Consider the following 22,616-nt stretch of genomic DNA (forward strand, 5'->3'; position numbering starts at 1 on the left):
TGGGTTCTTGTATATACCAGAAGCTTGTCGCCTGGGGAGCTTGTGCTGAACAGACCAGCATTAGCAGATCAGGGTTGGTACACCAGGGTTTGCACACCAGCATTAGCAGATCAGGGTTAGCGCACCAGGGTTTGCACACCAGCATTAGCAGTTCAGGGTTAGCACACCAGGGTTTGCACACCAGCATTAGCAGATCAGGGTTAGCGCACCAGGGTTTGCACACCAGCATTAGCAGTTCAGGGTTAGCGCACCAGGGTTTGCACACCAGCATTAGCAGTTCAGGGTTAGCACACCAGGGTTTGCACACCAGCATTAGCAGTTCAGGGTTAGCAGACCAGCATTAAGCACAGCGTGCCTCTTGTCTCCGTGGCAGCAGGCTGACCTTTCACCGGTCCGCCTGCTTGTGCGGGCTTTGATGCACTCTGACGAGACACCGTGTAGAGGAGGGGCCTCATTCATAAACGCGTCCTTGCGCTCGGTAACTAACAGACATTCAGTGCATGAGTGTATCCTGGCTAAATTTGGGTAATTCCATTTATTATGTAAATAAAAGATTAATCTGGGGCTGGCAGGCCGCGTTCCCTCTGTCAGACGCCATGAGATCAGTTTCTTTTATTGGCACTGGAGTATAAATGTGAATGCATATGTAAATGAGCGAAGAGCCACACGAATGAAGCCAAATCAGGCCTGAGCGTTTCTGAACTGAAAGATATTAGCAATGATATTTCCTCACATGGAAATGGTGTAATCTGCAAAATTTATCTATCCATTCAAACATCCACCCATCATCTATCCATCCATCCATTTTCTGTGCCCACTTGTTCTATGCAGGGTCGCGGATTGTTGTATTGTTTTTGATAATAATTACTGAAGTATTTATAGTAATTCACTTTAAATGTAATAAGATAATGTGCATTAACTGCAGATACAGCATAATTGCAGTTTTATAAAACTGCTAATGCATTTGAGTATCTGTACCATGACAAACACACACACTCAGAGAACGTATTTGAATCACCTTACTAGAAGAGCAGCATTTCAGTGTCCATAGTTACCATATCTGAAGGTGCATGATAACCATTGACAGCCAGGGCCCCCCTAACACCCCCCCCCCCCCTCCACCTTCCCCGGTTCCAGCCCATAAAGAGATTGGAGACAAGGCTGATAGCAGATGCGAGACGGCGACGCGCTCCGAGCGCCCTGGCAGTCAGACAGCCCCGATGGATGGGTGGCACCCCTCGCATATGGATCCCAGGCCTGTTTACATAGCTTCTGACATAATTACCCCCGTCTCCTCAGCTCACCGGCCTGTAGTTTCTGACACCGGAAGGATTTTGGTTGAACCACCTCCCCACCCACCCACTCTAGACGCAAGACATAACTTCATAGATGAATCTCATCTTGTGTTGAGACAGAAGTGCATTGTGGGTAAGGGGCAGGTGATAAGTGGACACGCTGTCAGGGGAATCCGGCAGAACTCTGAGCTGCGGGCCTCCGGCGCTCGGACACAGTCTCCTTGTCATCAGCGCGTGTGTTTCCTCTGTCGGGTAATGATGCCGCTTGCGTGTTTGCCGTGTTTGTCCGTGTCCTGTTAGCCGTGACGAGGCCTGACGGGATGAGATTCTTCACAGACTGCAGTAAGATGCTGGATGCTTTCAGCCAGAGCCTCCATCCTTCAAATGTGTGTGCGTGTGTTTATGTGTGTGTGTTTATGTGTCTGTGCGTGTGCTTAAGTGTGTGTGTGTTCTAGAAGGAGCCAAGCTAATATCGCAGCAGTTTATACACACAGATTGTTTCCACTTTGAACGCTTTCAGCATCTGAAAGCTGTTGTACTGCAGATCCCAGAACTGCTTTTGTCCGAAATCAACGTGCTGCAGTCGCGTCAGGTTCGGATCCACAATAAATAGAATTAATGAGGGCCGCCGTGCTTTCAGGAGGCTGTAATCCCAGATGAGAGTGTCTTTCCTAATGTTTACTGAATGTTTCCTAATGCCGTTTGGATCGACTCGTGTAGGGACCCCTCTCTCTCACGCTCGCACGCTCCTCCGCCCGTCTCCCAAATCTCCGCCTCCAAACGGACTTGAAGCATGACCGCCCTACGCTAATACCTGTCTCGCCCTAGATTTCAGCATTGTTTAATCTTCATTTGCTTAATTTGGTCTAGACTCTGCCAGTTTGAGGCCTCGGAGCAGAAGGCTGACAGGCCCACGTCTCCTGGTATGTTAGACGTGACCTGGACATGAGAGGCCTTTCAAAAAGCATCACAGACTTCTTGAAAGTGTGCCAGTATGGCAGAGTTTGCTCTGGCTCTGAGCTGGATATGAAGCAGGAGGCTAGTTTCCAGCCAGACAAACCTTTTGCTAGTTACTAGACATTTAGTAACAGTTAAGTGGTTTGGTGTAGGTACCTCACTTAAAGGTACAAGAGCAGTATCCTCTGGAAGAGGGAGGAAAATTTGCAGAAGGGCCAAAGAGTGACTCCCCGATCAGATCATCTTCTCCGTCATGTTTTTTTTCCTCCTCCTCCTCCTATTCAGTTAATGAGCACTTTTATGGTTTTTCAGGATTCCCCCCCATCTCCATCCCTCCTCCTGCCCCGTCAGGGTTGCTCAGCCCCCAGGAGGCTCACTCCCCCCATCAGACACTCACACAGCTCTGTAGGATGGTTTCTCAATGCTACTGCAGACAGCACCATCCAGGGCTTCCTGAATCAGTTCACTTGTCACAAAACCAGTACACCAATTCCTAAACCAGTACAGCAGTAGCTAAACTCCTGGGCCAGTCCTTTGGCTTCCTCGGCACCCTAACCTTTACCCCTTCCGTTCGTGTTTTAAATCCGCGACACCTGGAGACCTCAGACGCCTCTGGATCCATTGTCCAGTTGTCCAGTTGGCAGAGAGATTACCTCTACAGCAGCCGTATTACGTGGAAAATAGGGATGAAATGGTTTCCGATTTCACGGTAAACCACGTTAAAATTTCAGACGGTTAGTATTATTGTTTCAAATTTTAATGATCATTATAACCGTGGTTGATTACCGTGCTTGGAAAATGTGGGCTAAATATAGTCAAGCATCAACCAACGTTAGCAAGTCTCCAGCACAGGCATAACATGCAGCGAGGGTTTGGTTTGTGTCCGTGAAAACATGGCAGATGGCAGTGACAGCCAGTATTCATTAATATTAACACACATTTGATATGGTTTATATGTGTTTACATAAGCTATAGGCTATGTTGTTATTTTAATGTTTATGCAAACAGGAAGTGCATGATGCTGCTAATCTTATTTGTGGTTTTCAATATAAAACTTGGTGAAATGATCTCATTTTGTGTATCAGTACTTTTTGAACATTTTCAGCACATTTTCAACAATACCATGATAATACTGATTAAGAGATAATTTTGGTCACTATAATCATGACATTAAATTTTCATTCCATTTCATCTCTAGTGAAAACAAATTTCGCATCTATTGCTGTGTTTAACCTGCAGCCTCGAAGTGTCAGTCACTGCTCACTGTTTATAACCAAGCATAAACAAGTAGCTGGATGACATCGTTGTGGGAGGAGACTGGAGGTGGGGCTCGTACTGGCCACTCCCACTGGCCAGTCTGAAAGGTTTCAACTTCTACCTTCACTCTGCTCCACTCTCCATATCCAGAGAAGTGGTGTGACCCCTAATCCCTGCTTATGTGCACCTGGCTGTAACCATGGAGCCCGTTGGGATAAACAGCGGCGGCCTGGCCTCCTGACAGGGAAATCAATGTCTGTCTCGGCAGATGTGACAGGGTGATGGGCCATCGTGTCCCTGAGGTAGCTTAGGTGTGTGGTTCCCGAGAGCAGTGCCCAAAGTGGCTCTCAGGGGTCTTTGACCCTTCCGAGAGTCTCGTTCCTCCAGCTGACCACCTGATCACCCCTCGAATAGCAGCGTCAGAGTCGGTCTGTGGCACTGATGGGCTCCGCTGACTGAAGAGCAAACATTGCTTACACCCTCTGTCTCTGTCTCTTTCTGTCTCTCCCCCTCACTCCCTCTCTCCCTGTCTCTCTCCTCCTCATTCTGTCCCACATTCCCTCTCTTGCTCCCTCCCTCCATCTGCAGGAAGTTCGAGTGTGACCTGTGTGACCGCTCCTTCAGCGAGCGCTGGGCCCTGAAGAACCACTGCAAGCTGCACACGGGGGAGAAGCCCTACAAATGCGAGTGGCCGTCCTGCCACTATTCCTTCCTCACGCTGTCGGCCCTGAAGGACCACGGGCGCACTCACACGGGTGAGCGAGCCGGCCTGCGCGTTCAGCCGCCGCCGTCCCTCTCCCGTGTTTCTCCTGCCCCGCCGCTGTTCCTCTCCCCGCACGGCCGGCGTGTTTCTCCTGCCCTGCCGCCGTCCCTCTCCCCGCACGGCCGGCGTGTTTCTCCTGCCCCGCCGCTGTCCCTCTCCCCGCGCGGCCGGCGTGTTTCTCCTGCCCCGCCGCTGTCCCTCTCCCCGCGCGGCCGGCGTGTTTCTCCTGCCCCGCCGCTGTCCCTCTCCCCGCACGGCCGGCGTGTTTCTCCTGCACCGCCGCTGCCCCTCTTCTCCTTAATTTCCTTAAATGCCACCACAGGGCGCCACTCAGGTTTCACACGAAGGACAAAATTGACGACTTTAGAATGGCCTATGGCTCCTGATCCAAGCAATTTTGATTGGGATTGTTGGGGCCAGACATTGTGATTCCTGCAGCTCAGGAATAGCCACCTTCCAGGGACTTTCACACTGTCTAGAGTTTTCAGAGAATGGTGCAGTAAACAAAAAACATTCATTCAGCAGCTGTACTGGGGGCAAAAGACCTTGTTAGAGTGGAGGTAGAACTGAGTCCTGCCCAGTGCTGCCTGAGCATATCTAATACACTGGTCACTCAGCGTGATAATAAGTTTTTCATGCTTTTTCCTTTCGGTTTGGCCAGCACATGTGATACTCATGTTTAAGCACAGCTCTTAACGAGCACGTTAATGAGCACTTTTGGTTTCCTTGGCCTGCTCTCCAGTGGTCCGTCGGCTGGGAACTCACCGGAAAAGGCTCCGGCGTTCCGCTGAACGTCACGCGTGACCCCTGATTTATGGGTCCCCCAGATAAATAAAAAAATCAAAGCATCGTCTTTACCAGGGCCCCCCCGATACACCCCCTCCCCCCCCTTGGTGAAGCGACAGGGGCACAATTGATTTCCCCGTCGCCTCAATTTGTCGCTTAATCCAGCGATATGTTGAGAAATCTCCGCACTATGTCAATTAATTTTGTGAAAAAACGAGGCCCAAAATGGCGCCCGCGTCAATACGCCGGCGGATCCAGTGACAAAAATTAAGTGATAAAATTAATTGCCCCCACCCCTCCCCCCTGCTCCCTCCCACAAAAACATAACTAATGAGGGAGACAATTATGGCAGCATGCAGCTCCTCTGGGGTGCGTTATTAAAAAAGAAAGAAAGAATGAAAGAGAGAGAGAGGAGGAGAGAAAGGGGGAAGCCCTGGAAAATAAAACTTGTCCAAGCACAGCTGGCCTACAGGGGGTGTGGGGGCAGCGGGGGGGGGACTTTGGCTCGTCACTCAAACGGACCGGGCCAATGACTGATGTCGGCTCGGCCTGTTATTTTCCAGTTAAGTTCCTACCGCTTCATTTCTATAAATTTGGTGCTTAGTCGTCCTGTGGGTAGTCCAGCGCTCCCGCCCCCCCCCCCCCCGCCCGCCCACGATATTGAGCGACGGATGGAAAGCGGGCACTCGTGTAATTTACGGCCGGCGTTTCCTGGTGAGGCGTACCTGTGGGGACGGCGGTGTGGGGTCGATGCGGATGGATTTCTGTGGCCGATTCCTGAAGCGTGTGGAGTGATGGGGGGGGGGGGCGGGGGGACAGCTGTTTCCTGACAGGAATGAAACAGACCAGGCGGCTCTCTGGGTAGGGTTCAGCATGAGCCAATAGCAAGTGGAATTCATTACCCTGCCCTGTGGAGAAGCAGCAGGCCCCAAGACTGACCCAAAGCGTCCATAACTGCAGGAGGGATTTCAGATGATGTTATTTTTAAATTGTATTGTATTTAAATTTTTATTAATTTTTGTAGCCTTTTAGCAGGCCTTGTCCTTCTTGTTTTACATTATTTTAATCCAGCTTGTGTCCTGGAAAGACTACACAGGTTTTTCACCATCTGTCTCCTTCATTCTTAGTACATAGGCAGTCAGCAGTCTTGCCCGACTGCGGTCACCCTGGGTTGCCCTAGGCGTGTGAATGTTACCCCCTTGTCCGCTCTCGGGGCAGCTAGGCACGTGGAGGAGGTGAAAGGTCGCACAGCTAATATCTGCGGATGTGCTCACATCGCCTCCCGTCTGCGGTCACGCTCTTCGCCACTGATCGTGATGGCCGAGGTCTGTGAGCAGCAGCTGCTCTTTACACACACACACACACACACGCGCACATGCACACACACACACAGTGCTTACCACATTGTAGAGACCCAGAGCCCCACAATGCTGTAAAACCTGTTTTTTACCCTGGGGGGACATTTCCAGGTGTATCGGATATCATCCAGCCATATAACATACTGCAGCCATATTTTGAATTCAGTATATAATACTCCGCCTCGTTCAGCGCCGGTACCAGTGCAAAATCAAAACCTTGAAGTACCGAAAGTACGGTACTTGGTGCAGTGGAAAACGCCCATGGAGTGAAGGAGGGATTCGAACCCACAACCCCTGAGGTGACTGTGTTACCCAGCATTACCCATGCAACTCGCTTCTGCCAGACCAAAGGCGGCGTAAATACCCAACGTTTCCCCACTAAGTTCCAACCAGAAGTTGAGTGGCAGGAGGAGAAGGGAACTGAACCCAGAGCTTTTTTCCCAAATGATATTTCCCCATTATCAGCTCGTGACCCCAATTATCTCACTAATTGGATTAATTACTGAACGGGAATATCGTGTCATTAAACGGCACAGCTTCAGCCCCACGCCAAACATTAGGCACACGGGCCTTGGCATGAGGATGGGCTCTGTGCCTGGGTTGGGGGGGGGGGGGTTGTGCAGAGATATGCATGCGGTTCGGACACCGCTGGAATTGGGGGCCATTAGCATTAGCGTTAGCCGGTGCACAGGTGTCCGTCCAGGGAGCGTGCTCAAGATCACTTGTCGGAGATTTTATACTTTGTGGGCTTTATTACGGTGATTAGCGACGTGCCGCGTACAACACGTTTCCTTAAACGCGAGCTGTATGTTATTACTGACGCTTTTACTGCAGCGGTATTTACATTTCCGGCGCGTTTGTTTATGGTCCGTGCTTTTGCTCACGGCCGTTATGAGTCCGTGATGTATGGCTCGGTAACGGGTGACCACCCCCCCCCCCCCCGGCCCCGTGTCCCACCGAAACATGGAGAGTCCGACCCCCCCCCCCACGCTCCTCCAGTATGAAGGAGCGCGAGGCAGCGGCTCCACAGGCGTGACGGGAGAGCCAGGTGTGGCAGGAGGCGGCCCAGTCGCGGAGGCCCATCTGGGAGCCGGCAGGCGGGATGAAGCCATACGAAAGCCTCCTCCTGACAGTAAAGCTCATTTTTACGGCTCTGACAAGTATGTAATTATGTTCAGTGGTGCTTTTCAGATTTTATCACAGTCAATAAAACGCTGCGGTAATTCCATTCCCATCTGACATATTTACACGGAGACGTCCGATTGGAGGAACCCGCCTGCTCGGCAGCCCATAGGCGGGCATGTTTTGGTGATGCATGCCTTCCCTTCCTCAGGAGAGAAGTCCTTCCTGTGCGACCTCTGCGGATTTGCGGGCGGGACTCGCCACGCCCTGACCAAGCACCGACGGCAGCACACGGGTCAGTGCCCAGCCCCTTTCACGCTCACGCATTTACATGCCCAGCCAGCCAGAGAGACACACACACACAAACTGTCACACTAGAGACAGACACACACACTCAATCCGGCCATCAACCTCCACAGAGAAAAACAGAGGCAATGTTACAACTCAACATGGATCTTGAAGATGTAAACAAACAAAACCCAGGATGCAGAACACAGACAGGAACTGTGAATGTGAATTTATTCTGTATTCTAAAAGTCAAGCAACAGGCAAAAAATATGACAATAGAACACCATAATCCTAGATCACAGCATAACCCCGGATTATAATGTTGTTCATGACACTGCGATAATCCTAGAACACTACATAGTTCTTGATCACACTGTAAACCAGGAATGCACAATGACCTAGATCAGTGGTTCCCAACTGGTTTAGCTTCAGAACCCACATTGTTCTTCACTCATTAAATCATCACAAATTTTCTGTTTGTTTGTTTTGTTTGTATTTGTTTGCATTTATTGGACTTGGGGGGGGGGGGGGGGGGGAGCTGTCCTGATTTCCTTGAACGACATTGCACATCACTCACAACCACAAAATTTGGTTGAGAACCTCTGTCCTAGACCACGTCGTAATCCTAGACCTCACGGTCACTGTAGACCACACTCTAGCCCTACATTACGTCATACCACGAAACCTCAGTGTGACCCTAGACAACACTCTATCCCTAAATCACAGTCCTGGTACAAACTCCTATGTATTCAGTTTATTTTTACATGGGTTCTATCCCAACACAGTTGACAAGAATGTGTGGCAATACACTGGCCCTTCATTTCTGCAGTGCTAACAGCTAGGGACATACTGCAGTGCTATGCTAGGGACATACTGCAGTGCTATGCTAGGGACATACTGCAGTGCTATGCTAGGGACATACTGCAGTGCTATGCTAGGGACATACTGCAGTGCTATGCTAGGGACATACAAGCACACTAACATATCTTACGCTCGGATGATGAACCTCTTATAATGGGTAGTCAGTCAGTCCGTTAAGCACTACTCCGTGGAGGTCTGCATAAGCCGGCAGACCGTAGGCCGTACTCACAATGTCACACTTTGTAAGCCACTTCCACGGTGAGCGACTAATCAACTTTACAGCAGAGCAAATGTTTTTTTTACACAGCATCAGATCAGCTCATCATCTCGACTTTTCCTTTGGTGTATTTGTACCTGTGTGCGATACACGCGTGTTTCTGGTGCTTGGCGTGTAACACGTGTGTGTTCATGACGCTCCAGGTGAGAAGCCCTTCAGATGCCAGCTGTGTAACTTCGCCTCCACCACCCAGTCCCACCTGACGCGCCACAGACGCGTGCACACGGGCGAGAAGCCCTACCACTGTCCCTGGTGCGACTACAGGTACGGCCCGCGGCCCCCGCCTCTGTCCCGCTGCCGTACCGCCGCTCGGTACCGCCGCTCGGTACCGCCGCTCGATACCGCCGGTATTTCAGGACGCCCCTGCCTGTCCAGAGGGTGTCACAATCATCTGTAATCACTGCCAGTAAAATCTATCAGTTTTTTTCCCCATTTTCCTTTTTTATTACAGCACCATTGCAAAGAGTGGGAGCTGTAACTGCTTGTAGAATCATGGCAGGTTTTTCATTAATTTTTTTGTTGTTTTTTGATGCCGTCCACACAAGGCGAATCGAGAAACAGTCAAATTTCCGGAGCTTTTTAAATCCTCAAACTGCAGTTACCCTGCAAAACAGACTGGAAACATAATGGGATTTCTGACCCCCCTCCTGAGTTCAGAAACACCCAGAAGTGTGAAAGGTCATCCGGACAGGATGTAGGTCTTGTGTCAGCTGATCTCAATGACCGCAGACTCCGGCGAGCTCCTGCATGCCGAACGACTCACTGGTCCAACCCCAGAGAAAAGATGGGGGCGTTCTGGAGGAATTAATTTTAATGAGAAACGAAATACTGGAAGGCCGATAGCAGCTGTTCAAGATGCAGGCCACGGGGGGTGGGGGGGGGGGAGGTCCAGCCAAAGCTTCTGATGATGAGAGACACAGAGATACCAGGAAGCGGCAGATTCAAGAAAACTGTCTTTTTATTAGTAATAAATAGTAAGTAAATGCTTATTATCTAAAGCGGCTGACAAGACTTGGGATTTGGAGCCGTGCAGGTTTATTCAGCGTCATACTTGGCTTTTTGGTTAATTACCTGACACAAAAGCACCACAGCGTGGAGCAGCCGGGATTGGAACAGACCAGCTCTTAAAAATGTCTCAGCGTGAGACGCGTGTCTGAACTGACAATCAGAATGTCAGCATTAGCTTTTCGCACTCAGTTCTGCTGGTAATCCATCCATCCCTCCATCTATCCATCCATTCCTCCATCTATCCATCCATCCATCCATCTTCTAACTGCCCATCCCTGTCAGGCTGGGGTGTGTTGTCTTTGCTGCCTATGACAGGATGAACACCCAGACCGATTTGTAACGGTGCTGTTTAAAACCCAGAGCCGCTTACGCCTTAATTACCCTCTAAAACCTGGTGCTCGAGGACCACAACGTTTTACCATCTGAGAAACACTAGAATAGGAACGAGGAGGAATTGGGGTGGGGGGGGGGCAGAGCTGGATCCACGCTCTGTGCGGCACTTCCGATGGCACCTTGTGATGTGGGGAGATTTAGGGAAACGGGATGGCATAACAAACCGCTGATTAGCATTTTCGTGGCCCCGGGGGTGCGTGCGTGCATGGGGGGGGGCTGAGGGGATCGCGCCAGGTCCACTGAGGCGTTTTAGGCGTGACGGCCCATTCATGTGACCGGTCCTGCCGTTCCCCCTCCCCCCCTTTCAATCTCCTCCCTGCGGTGAATCTGTGCTGTTAACGGACACCGGGGGCTCCATGACGTCCGCTTTGTTTTATGACAGAAGATGCCCTTGTCCCTCTGTGGCAGATAGTGCTAAATGCGTCATTCTCTGAATGGAGGTGGGGGGGCGGCGGGGGGGGGGGGGGGGGGATTAATTGATGGCTCCGAATCTGACACGCCGTGAACAACCGTGAATAAATTAATGCCGGGTAATGAAGGCGTATTAATGGACAGCTTTGTCCACACGTCCAGGGAAGGACGTGATGAGCTGCTCCGGACGGGAAGCAGCCTTCATCTTCCCCTTTAAAAAAGAAGAGGAGAACTTAGTAGGCGCAGTGCCGTCACCTTCAGGTAGGGGGCTCTCAGGGCCGGAAATCTGTAAGAGAGGGAGAGTGTGTGTGTCTCCAAGCCCTGATGTGTGAATGGACCAACAGGAGCACACCCACATTTTCGCATTTGTAAAGCCGGGAACCAGCCCTGTTCTGCTACCTGACTCTGACTTTTCCCCCAGAGGAATAGTGGAGGCGGGTTGGGGGGGTGGGACACTGAGACCCAGCTGGACTAATGACGAGGCTTTTTAACCGTCCTGAGACCTGCTTTCTTCTCATCACCCTTTGCATTCCCCACATCTAAGCACATCTGCATCTTTCCTTCATGTGTTTAACTCCTTGTCCCTTCCTGTCATTATGGATGCGCACTGCACTCCGCTTCCGGCTTATAATGCCTCTCGCCCGTGGCGATGAACGTAAGCAGCGGAACCGAAGCCCCTCGTTGCAATCAGTCCACCATGAGGCTTCTGCCTTTTATAACAAGGCCTGACCAGCATTGGCGGCTGGAAGCTCGATGGATGGTTGGATGGAAAATGAAGCTGTGGTTATTTGCTGCGTTTCTGCGATTAAATCTCGTACCTGTGGGAGCTAAAGAAAAGGGGCCAGACTGTAGGTATGTTATCAGGGTAGGAAACTGGATGCAGGAAGCAGATATATGATTATCGATTGGCAGTGAACCCCTTATTCACACCTGCTGTGTGTGTGTGTGTGTGTGTGTGTGTGTGTGCAGTCACGCACCTTATCTCCAAGCAAACCCCCCCCCCCCATTTCCCCATACATACATTTCTGCATTGCCGCCTAAAGCTAGAATGTAAACACGCTAATTGGTTAGGTCACCGTGTTAAAATGGCATTTGCTGTGTTTGTCTCTTGTTGGTGCTGGGCTGTTGGGGAGGGGCTCTGCTCTCACCGAGGGAATCGGCTGCCTTAAATTAGGCGTCCCTGGCCCATTAGGGTGTGAAGATCAGCGTGAGACTGGGGACCTTCTGTTTATAAGGCAGGGCTGCAGGGGCTCCCCTGGGAGGGGGGCTGGTTTAACAACACGGTGGGCCCCCCGCTCCCAGACACTGCTGGTGGGCGGCAGGGTGGCGGGGGCGGGGGTCCTCTGCCGTGTACATCCACAGGAGGGAAAAAAACAACAGCGTCTCAATTAGTGCAAACTGTACTATCGCAAGCGAAGCGGCGGGGGGGGGCTGCTTTGTGGATGCTGGTGCAGCTCTGCACTGCGAAACGGCGTCCGCGGGGGCCGGCAGCGAGCGGCGCCGGTGTTTCTAGCGGGGAGTCCGAGTCTCTGGCCGGCGGGGGCCCCAGCTCACACGCCGGCTCAGCCCCGGAATGCTGCCACTCTGCAGAAAATATTCACTTATGGGGGGAAAATGTTTAGCTTTTACTTAAACAGAAAAACGAGATTTTCTCCAATTTGTTTAGATTTGTCCCTGTGGTGATTTATCCGTATTTAACGTCGGAATATTTAATGGTTTATTTATAAATGAGATCTGCTGGTTTCTGTCACGCCCAGCCCCTCTGTCACGACAGCCTTCACTCCGCAGGAGAACAGGAGCCGTACAGCGGAGAAGCAGGGAGCTGGACTCGGCGTGCCGCTGTTCAGAGGAGCCGCGGTGTGTGTGTGGGGGGGGGGGGGACGGTTAGCTGTGCCGGGCTCGTCGGGGAGTGCACTGAAGGACGGTAATCATACACGGGCCTGACAGCGAGTGTCCGCATGGCCACTGGCAGCACTGGCCACCAACTCCTTGTTTGTGCTGCATCTGAATGAGCGAGACAGCACTCAGCAGACAAGGTTTGATGGGGACCGGGGCCAGACCGGGGCCCATGCTAATCACAACCCCCCCCCCCCCCCCCTTCTCCAGCACCTCCGCTGACATCATTACAGTCCTCGTGCACCCGCTTCCCCGAGCCGGTCGCTGTCACTTGCGATATGGAAGTGCAGGTCTCCGCGATGCCGGAGGAGCAGGATGGAGCCCCCCCCAGAATGAGTGGCGCGTGTGTCCGGGGGTGGGAGGGAGGGAGAGGTGTGGCCGCGAGCAGAGCAGCTCCTCGACAAACAAGCCGGAGCAGTCTTCCGCCCGCGTGTCATATGGGAACGGACAGGCGTGTGATGCCCTCAGGGCTGTGGGGAGGCACGCGCTTTGGGGGTCAGGGGCGGGTCGCACCAGCCGCTGCTGTGACTCGCGTCACGTCGCTGACTCCCTGTAAGCAATGGACTCCACATGAAGTTTAGGCCTGCACAGTGCCTCTCCCAGATGCATGTTCCTTATATAAAAATTCAAAATTTGGGTGGGGTGGGGGGTAAAGATTATAGCAGGCATGGGGGTGCAGGTTTCAGACCTGCGGGGATGGACAGGGTGTCACCTTTCTGTTCTTCATGCTCTAGGGGCGCAGCGGGTGGACACAGGTCCTTGGAGGAGGAGGGTGAAGTGCTGGGGTGGGGGCCTGGACCACTGGGGGGGCATGGTCATTTCAAGGACTGCAGAACACTGGCCTGGGATGATGTGCTTCTATGGCAAGAGACAGCAAAGATGTCCACTGCCCCTGAAGTTATATAACAGCTGAAACAAGAGCAGTGCAAATACACAGGGAAAGTCCACTGGGTGTCTCTGCTGTCTGCTGGAGGGGGCCGGGTCGGGGGGTCCATCTCTGCACTCTGATGGTCAGGTGACCTGATGGGAGAATGTGCCTGTGGATGTGTGGAGTCCGGCTGGACTCTATGAGCTCTGACTGGGTACCACCCCCGTCTTACGGATACCCACGCTTAACTGTTATTAATCACTCTACAGACGCAGGCAACACTCACAGAACTTTCTGGAATAATCTTAAAGATGAGTGCTTTTTCTTATCTCTGTTAATATAATTCCTTTTCTCTCTTCCCTACCCCCAGATCAAACTGTGCCGAGAACATCCGGAAGCACATCCTCCACACGGGCAAGCATGAGGGTGTGAAGATGTACAACTGCCCCAAGTGTGACTACGGAACCAACGCTCCGATGGACTTCCGGAACCACCTGAAGGAGATGCACCCGGACATCGAGAACCCGGACCTGGCCTACCTGCACGCAGGTACGTAGCGCTCCGTGCCTGTGGTCCGGAATGGCCGCTTTTTCCCAGTACAGACCGGGAATGCTGCAGTCACTGTGGTCCGGAATGGCCGCTTTTTCCCCGTACAGACTGGGAATGCTGCAGTCACTGTGGTCCGGAATGGCCGCTTTTTCCCAGTACAGACCGGGAATGCTGCGGTCACTGTGGTCCGGAATGGCCGCTTTTTCCCAGTACAGACCTGGAATGCTGCGGTCACTGTGGTCCGGAATGGCCGCTTTTTCCCAGTACAGACCGGGAATGCTGCAGTCACTGTGGTCCGGAATGGCCGCTTTTTCCCAGTACAGACCTGGAATGCTGCGGTCACTTTTCCATGCTTCTTTCTGAGAAGCTTTGCCATGGAATGCATTCGAGAGTCAGTCATTAACATATTCTCAAAAACTAGTTTTTATTTTGGCACTCTTTAAGAATAGTGATACACTGCTTTTCTCTTAACGATAGGCAGTTTTATTATTATCAGCATTGTTATTCTTAGTTTTAGAATTAATAAAATTAGTAATATTACCACTTTTATTTAGCAGATTTTTTATTTAATTAGGTATTTTTGCGCATGGAGCTTCTGCACCTGATGGAGGTACATTAATTAAGCCCTTAAATTGCATTCGTAGTAAATTAAAACATCTGTGAGCCTGATACAGTGCAGCTGTAGAGCTCCAGAGCAGGATGGGACATAGATAACAGCCATTACATGGGGGGGGGGGGCTGATAACGCCTGGCAGGAGAGGCCGGATCGCAGTTTCCGGTGGTGCTTTTTTTCCCCCCCGCCATAAAGCACTCGAACGCCTAATCAGATCAGACAGGACAAGCTCCCAGAAATGAGCAAGGAACTGAGAAGACATGGAATGAAGCTGCGCTGATTAGCGTCTGTCAGAGTGACGCACGGGCCCCCGGCGGGAGGTAAATCGTTTGTGATGGCCGCCCGCACCCCTCCTGCTTTGAAGGGCACGCATCAAACGGGCGCGACAGTCGATGGTGAGGAGGGCAGAGTGCCTGAGTGAGTGGGTGGGTGGGCTTGGCATTCCCCAGGCTCCCGTGTCCCGCTCAGAATGAAATGACCCTCGCCGCCCCTCCCCCGAGTGTGAGGTCATGACATCGGGGTATGAGGTGGGAGAGGCCTTGATAACAACAGATAGTGATACAAAGTCAGTAAAGGTGGCATCTCAGTATTGTTGCAATTATGCTAAAGAAACGTCAGAAAAATATTTACGGTGTTATCTGGTAAGGTAATGTGCTCATTCAGTCGACTTCATCCTGCCAGCAAAACACAATGAAGAGATGAACAGAAATGGATGTTGTGCAGTAAGTTTATGAAAATGGTTTGGGTAAAGTACCCTTTCCAGAACCTGCCTGCTTTGAGGGTCACGGTCACCTTTGAGAAGAGCATCGCAGGCACTCTGAGCTGGTGTGAGGATAGGATTCCTACAGCTGGGTCCTGATAGGAACAGCTATCAAATGTAGCATCTCTGTTCCTGCTCTGAGTCAGTTATAAATCCTTAAAGGCAGATGTTTACATCAGTCTTCTCCTAAATAAAAGCCATACGCCTCTCGGAAGAGCCAAGAAATGTAGGGGAGTTAGGGGAGGCCCATTTCAGCCCTGAAATGGACGCAGCAGAGTGAATGACAGGCCAGTGTTTGCCTTCGCGCCAGTCAGCAGTCGATGGAGCGTCGGACGGGCCGGTCTGGGGAGAAAGAGCAGTGTTCGGACGGAGCAGCGTGGCAAGCGTTGTGGGCTTGGCTGATGCTCACCAGCCACAGAAACCTCTTATCACAGCTGTGGAAGTTGGTGTGGTGTTACTGAATCTGCCCTCAGGTGTGGAGGTGGTCCTCACGCCCAGCTCCCAAACCCTGGCTGTTATGTTTCTGACGTTTATGAGGGCCTCGTTTAATCTTTTTAAAGGTTTTTATACAACAGGATGGAGGCTCAATTATCAGCTCTGAGTATCGCTTTGTTAGAGCTGTTCTTCAGGAGAATACGGGGTTAGTGTGGCAGTCAGACCTGTATTGCCGTGCTGGGATGGGCCTTAAAGCGACACTGCCCCAGTTCCTGTGCTCAGGTCACAGCCCAGATCTGCTCCAGCCCCCGTGTGCCCCCCTGTGCTTATGCATCAGCCGGGTGGATCTGCTGGAGGCTCGTGGTGATGAGATATGGCTGCTTATTTCCGGGGTGGACCTTGTGTTTCTGGGGGAAGGAAGGCGTGAGGCGGGGCTCAGTTCCTGTTCCTTTGAAGGTGTGGGCACGTCAGCATTTCACCTAATTCCCATAAATGAGTGTTCTGGCACAGCCACCAAGCAAGGGCCCAAAGGCGATTTATCCATCTCCGACCATTACCCCGGGCTCGGGTAACTGGTCCCAGTGCACGATGGGAAACGGGGTCACGGTGGATCTGGGACCTCACCGCTTTCCAAAGCGGCCGATCAAAGACAGCCAGTTCCACTCACCTCCCTGGGCGTCTCCTGTTCCCCGCTGCCGCAGTGTCGTCGGATCTGGCCTACATGCCATTGTGCAGAGATCTGTGATCTTCTGCTTGGGTCTGAATAATTTCCCCTCCGTTAAGGTACCATAGAATGCCTTGAAGCCGGCTGTATGGAAAGCGGATCCACGCTGCTGATGTGGAAATGACCTTACAAAGAATCCATTATGTATATTACAAAGAAATACAAATCTTCAATAATATCTTAAATGATATTATTGTAATATTATTCAGTTTAAAACTCAGATCAAGGGTGGCCTGACGCTCTTTTCGGCCGGACCTGGTGCTGTGAAGCTCAGCGTACTGTAATTCAAGCTCTACCGGTGAGGAGAAGAAGAGGCGTATCTTTGTTTGCAGGTACCTGCGCGTGGTTCCCGCAGCAGATTGCGAGCTAGAGGTACACAGTGCTTTCGAATCAACAGCTGTTCCTAATAAAAGGGTGTTAGAAGTGGCAGTTGTGTACGCGACAGTGTCATTACCAAAAAAAAAGAAAGTGTTGTTGTAGGTGACAGGAAAAACGCGGAACATCTGGCGAGGACCTGCCAAGTGGCAGCCAAGGTGCGCCTGGAGCCGGAGCCATGTTCTACCGCGAGGTCCGCACGGAATATGGCAAGGATAAAAAAACGACGCCTCTCCAAACACGTTTTCCCGAGATGAACATCTGGCACAGCGAGAGGTGGGGGTGGGGGGGTGCGATCGATCGAGGCGACAAGCCGCTGAGAGACAGATGTTTTCACGGCCGTGTCGTCGCGTGGCGACATATCGATTTCCAGACGGCCTTGTTTTCCGAGTGAGGAGAACCTGCAGCTCTCGCTGCGTTCCCTGGTCTGCAGCCTCCCTCCGCAGATCCTTCACAGGCTGGTACAGTGAGAGGCTGGGAAGTGGACCTCAAGGTTCTCCGTAGAGTTGCTCAGTCCAAAAACAGGCACTAGGCTCTCTATCCACCAAACAGTCCGAAATGTTTTCATCCGGTTTTCTGGGATAAGATCTTATCTAAGGGCCCCTCCTGGCCCCTGCCGGCCCCTTCAACCCACAGCCACCAGTCCGTGACCTTAAGGGATGTTAGACGGGCTTTATCTAAACGGGGTTCACGATAATCCAGAGCACACATGAGAACTGAGGCGTGACATTTTCGGCAGTGTCAGTCCAAGGCAGTCAGTGGCCCGGTGTAACTGTACTGTAATCACTGTAAAACAATCAGTCGAGGCTTCTGCTATCTCATTGTGTTCACAGTAAGGAGCTCTCCCACCATACAATGTCATTTTAATTTCTTTTTGTTTTTCTGCTGCTTTTTTTTCCTCTAGGGGACAGGTGGGGGTTGAGGAGGGTGTTAACTTGTTTAATGCAGATATGCTGTTTTTTGTATGTTCACACAACTGCTGGTCTGGTTTAGATATTTACATTTAATAGTTTGGGGAAGATGGGACAACTTTGGAGATACATGCCCCCCCCTGCCTGCCCAACAGACAGAGTGGCCTCACACCCGCCCAACCCTACCCCCCCCCCCCACTCCCCCCCCCGCACCAAAACTTGCCCCCAAACAGCGTGGAGAGCCCCATAGCCAGACGTGGAGGATGTTTGACACGCTGCCTTTTTCGTGTCTGGGAGCATTATTTTCAGATTTTCGAAAATAATTTTTATTTATACAGGACTGTCTTTGAGTACCTTTCCGTTCGGATGCATCCATACGGCTTAAAGGCTCACCCCCACACTGAGTACGAGGGCGCGCGCGTACGTTTGCCGTCCCCTTGTCCGCCGCTTCCGGAACTCTCCGTCACGGCAGCTGACAGACTGGGAATAACAGGCACACCAACGCACCAACAATCACCATGATGATGAAGCGAAGGCCGTCCCCATGGAGACAGACGTCTCCGGTAGCCCGTCTCCTTGCCACGTCCCGTCCCGGTCGCCTGGCTGCGCACCCCCCCCCTCCCCTCTCCCGCCTCTTGCTCGCCCGCGCAGGCAGGACGTGGCGCTGACAGACCTCTGGCCCGCTCCCGGAGACGCCATGCATTATTCAAACCCATCTCCCGCGCAAACGTGTGACACTGGGCCCACAAACGAGGACTTCCTGCCAGTGGGTTGGGCAGGCGTGCCCCTGATCCCCAAAGGCTGGGGGTGGAGTCGTGTCGTCCTACATGTGACGGACCTCATGTCGGACTCTCGCTGATCGGATCCTGCACTGTGGTGGGGTCCAGTCTCCTTTCATGGTGTCTGTGTTAACCGGAGTGCCGTTTGACCCGCTTTATCGTGCGGACCGGGCTGGACCACAGCATTACGCATTACAATGTGGTACCCATGGCCGTCTGGGAGTGGTTCTACCCATTTGGTTAAATCTTGATATCTACGTCTACAGTAATCTTAATTTTTTGCATAAGACCCCCCCCCCCTTTTTCGCGTGCCACGACCTCCCCAGGTCAGGGATGATGGGTGACAGCAGAGCCTCAGTCACCCACACCATCGGGTCACTGGATCCTGACTTGCCGCAGACACTCTCACTGGTGTCCCCCCGCCCCCGGCTGAATCTCTGGTACCTACCAGTTACACCAGGTGACCCCCCAGCAGTGTCCAGCTTCTGACCTAACACCCCATCTTTCCCTGCCTTCACCGAGGCCCCCACCAGTATGGAAAGCCAGGCTTCCTGTGAAATGCTGAATACCAGCTGCGGCTGGGGTACGGCTCTGCCGGGTATTGGGGTATCAGAGTACAGCTCCCAGTGTCTCTGTGCAGTGTTTGGGCCCCAGTAAGCATGACAGCACTGGCAGCAGTAGCCTTTAAGGGACATTTTACGACCATGCAGTTAAAAAAATATGACACGCAGGCACGAAGGAAACTGCAGGATGCAGATATGGATTTAGACTGCTGGGGGCGCACTTCGCAGGGACAGGACCCCGGCCCAACTCGAGGAAGCAAGCCGGCTAGAGCCGGTCTGGGCCGGGTCGGCCCGTCTGGGTAGAATTCCCAGCTACACTGCTGCTCACTTCACAGGCAGCTTTGGAATCACTGACACAAGTGGAATTAGTTAAAGGGAAGAGTGGAAGGAGAGAGAGGAACCCTGGTGGGGTGGGGGTTCGGGGTGGGGGCTGACATGGAGAGAGTGTCTATGCCGATTCCCTGTAGCCTAATTAAACGGTGAAGAAAGCCGCCATAAAAGAGATTAAACCTAAAAGGGCAAATTAGCACTAAAAAGGGCGTGGTGGATTCACAGCCACGCACAGCGCGTGAAATCCCTTCTGACACCTGTGGGGGGGGGCAAGCCAAAAGAGTCCGGGGGGGGGGGACTTTAGTTTTCTGTGTGACGCCTTCCAGGACGTGGGCCTCCTTATTAGGTGGACGAGGCCGGTGGTGGCCGCTTTGCCGGAGGCTAATTCGGGGGGGGGGGGCATAGGCGCTGATGTGAGATGAGGGGGCCGCGGAACAGTCCCATGCCGGAAACGCCGGCGAGTGATTGTGGGTCAGACCTGCATAATGCTGCTGTCACCGAGCCCCTTTATCTAACACCCCCCCCCCCCCCAGGTTAATCTCCCAGAATATTTCTTTATTTTATTTTTTTGCCTCCAGTTTCCTGCTCATCACTGAGCAGCTACAGGTATGGGGCGGCTCTGTGTGGCTGCTGGCTAACTGGTGGCAGGACTCTCCCTGCCCCTGGGGGGTGACGGGGGAGGGGGCGCATAGCATTAGCATTGTCCGGTTCAGGTCCTCGTGGCCCCTGGGCACTGCCGCAGAGTCTCCTCACAGAAGTTCAGCTGCCTGAAAAGAGCAGGATTTAGTTATTTAATGCTAATATGTCACCCCCCCCAAGAGGCAGATCATGCTGCCCCATGTTTCCCTTCTGCGGTTCTTAGGTTATATTATCATTTCCAGAGTTTCCAGACAGAAAACCGTGTTTACGTCACGTTTTCTGTTTATTGCTATGGAATGTCTGGTAGAGCCTACGCTTTTATGACGATAAAACATAAATCCACCCTTCTTCTCTGTTAGTGCTTCTGTAATGTTGGTTCTCTTGTGAGTCTGTGTGTCGGTGTGGGGGGTTATGTATATATTACATTGTGGGGTCCACCTTTTCTCCAATCAAAAAATTTTGAATGGCAAAAGTCTTGTATTTTGGTTGGTTACTTATGGTTACGGTTAGGGCTGGGTAGGGGTTAAGGTTGTCATCGCTGGGATTATGGTTTTGCCCGTAGAAATGAATGGACGGTCCCCACAAAGATATAAATACTATCGTGTGTGTGTTCGTGTGTGTGTTCGTGTGTGTCTTGCTGGGTGACAGTTCCTCAGACCTGGGCTAGCGTGCTGTTTGTAGCCTCTGACCGGGTGTCTTGCTGAAGGACAAGAGAGCAGCATCCATGTCTGACTCATCCGATCTCCTGTTGTGTTGAGGCTCCGGGCCTCGCGGGAATCGCGTGTATAAGCTACTACACAGCGCCTGGGACGCTGTGTCCTGGGGCTCGGTGGGGCTCGTGGACAGTGTGACCTCCTACGGAAGGAGCCGCGTCGTGTTAGATAAGAGGGGAGAGCTGAACGGTCTCCATTATGTGTGTAAATGTGCAAACTGGCAATTTAAATCTGTCTTGGAGAAGCCAGGATAGCGTATCAACCTACATCCGCAATCACGTATATGTTAATGTACAAAATGCCCGCAAAAACATTGTTTTATTGTCGTTTTTCTGCTGTTCGCACCCTTTATCGCTCACTCTTCTCCGAAATTGCAGTGCCTGTCTAACCAGTCGACAGCATTTGGGCCTTTGAAGCTTAAACGTTCCTCCAGAAATCCTCCCCATCCCTCCCCTGTCCACTTTTCACGATCCTGCTGCGGACTGTGATGTCAGACCTGCCATTACGCTGCCAAAACTCCATCTTCCTTCCTTCATGGGTGGTTAGTGGCTCAGCTGACCTCTGACCTCCTGCTTGTATGTGACAGGTGTGTTCACAGGAGATTTAGGTCGCCTGCGCTGCTCCCCCGCCCCCCCGTCCCCGTCGAGGGCCCCCGCACACACTCGGAGGGTTGACTGACATGTCAGAATCCCCGGATCCCGCGGTACTGCCGGTGCTGGGCGGGGGTTGGAGTTCAGGAGCTTAATATGACAGATCGTGCGTCTGAGCCAGGCTCGTAAATTACTCCGGCACGCACGCGGCCCTCAGCGCAGCCTTACATGGAAATAAAGACCCATTATGGGCTTGGTCCTCAGTGGTCACCCGGTGCCACGGCTGACTGATGGAGCGGCATTGGCGGGTCCGGAAACTCACTCTGCGGTGTGCGTGTGTCCTCCTGGTTCCCAGCCCACTCCCCCATGTCCTAAGACAGAATAGTTCTGCTCCTGGCTCTCCGCCTCAGCGCAACGACATTAAAGAGAGGGTAAAAATTCTGGTGATCAAGGGAAAAGTGCCTCCCTGCCAGGTTCTGGTTCAGTTGGGTCGGGTTCCTGAGTCGTCACTCATTTGGGACAGACTTTCCTTGTTTCAGCTTCCTGCAGCCAAATAATATCACCTTATATTACACAGCAGGTAGTTTCACTGGAGCTAGAACAGTCAGAGGTCCAGGAGCCCTGCCGAGGCCAGAAATCGCCGCTTTAAAACTCTGCTTCTTCAATCAGCAGAACATCTGCCACCCTAAAGTAACACATATTAAATCTTACGCATGAAATTAATAGCTCAGAGGGAAAACTTTTTAACAACGCAAGAATGTAATGTGTACAGTTGTACCACCAGCCCCCTCATTTTCCCACAGAAAAATTTGCAGTTCATAGGCCAATTTTGTCAGGCCAGACTAGAAGACCACCGCTTCTCCTGCTGGATGTTAAATATGCACAGCTCTCAATTTGTAAGACCTGACCAGTTGAGTGTAATGTCTTTTGTGGGCTGTCCATATATGCACGACTCTTGGGCTAATTAGCTCTGCTCTGAAAAGCTTGATCCCTTCTTACTCTTGCTGGTGTGGGGGGGGGTGAGTCAGGGTGAAGAGTATTATTTGGTCAATAGGCTTATAATGGCATCAGGGACTATTGATTTGCCTGGATTGA

The 22,616-nt window shown here is 52.0% G+C and overlaps 1 protein-coding gene across 2 annotated transcripts in view; it reads left to right on the plus strand.

The window, feature by feature from the left end:
• Nucleotides 1–22,616, plus strand: part of znf407 (zinc finger protein 407) — a 104,239-nt gene that overhangs the window by 62,387 nt on the left and 19,236 nt on the right. For both annotated transcript variants that reach the window (XM_023812614.2, XM_023812623.2), the window contains exons 5-8: nucleotides 4,098–4,264; nucleotides 7,750–7,833; nucleotides 9,108–9,228; nucleotides 13,911–14,089. In XM_023812614.2, the coding sequence (XP_023668382.2) occupies nucleotides 4,098–4,264; nucleotides 7,750–7,833; nucleotides 9,108–9,228; nucleotides 13,911–14,089 (551 nt within the window). The remainder of the gene's footprint in view (nucleotides 1–4,097; nucleotides 4,265–7,749; nucleotides 7,834–9,107; nucleotides 9,229–13,910; nucleotides 14,090–22,616) is intronic.

Source organism: Paramormyrops kingsleyae, chromosome 9 (assembly GCF_048594095.1).
Source record: "Paramormyrops kingsleyae isolate MSU_618 chromosome 9, PKINGS_0.4, whole genome shotgun sequence".
NCBI lineage: Eukaryota > Metazoa > Chordata > Actinopteri > Osteoglossiformes > Mormyridae > Paramormyrops > Paramormyrops kingsleyae.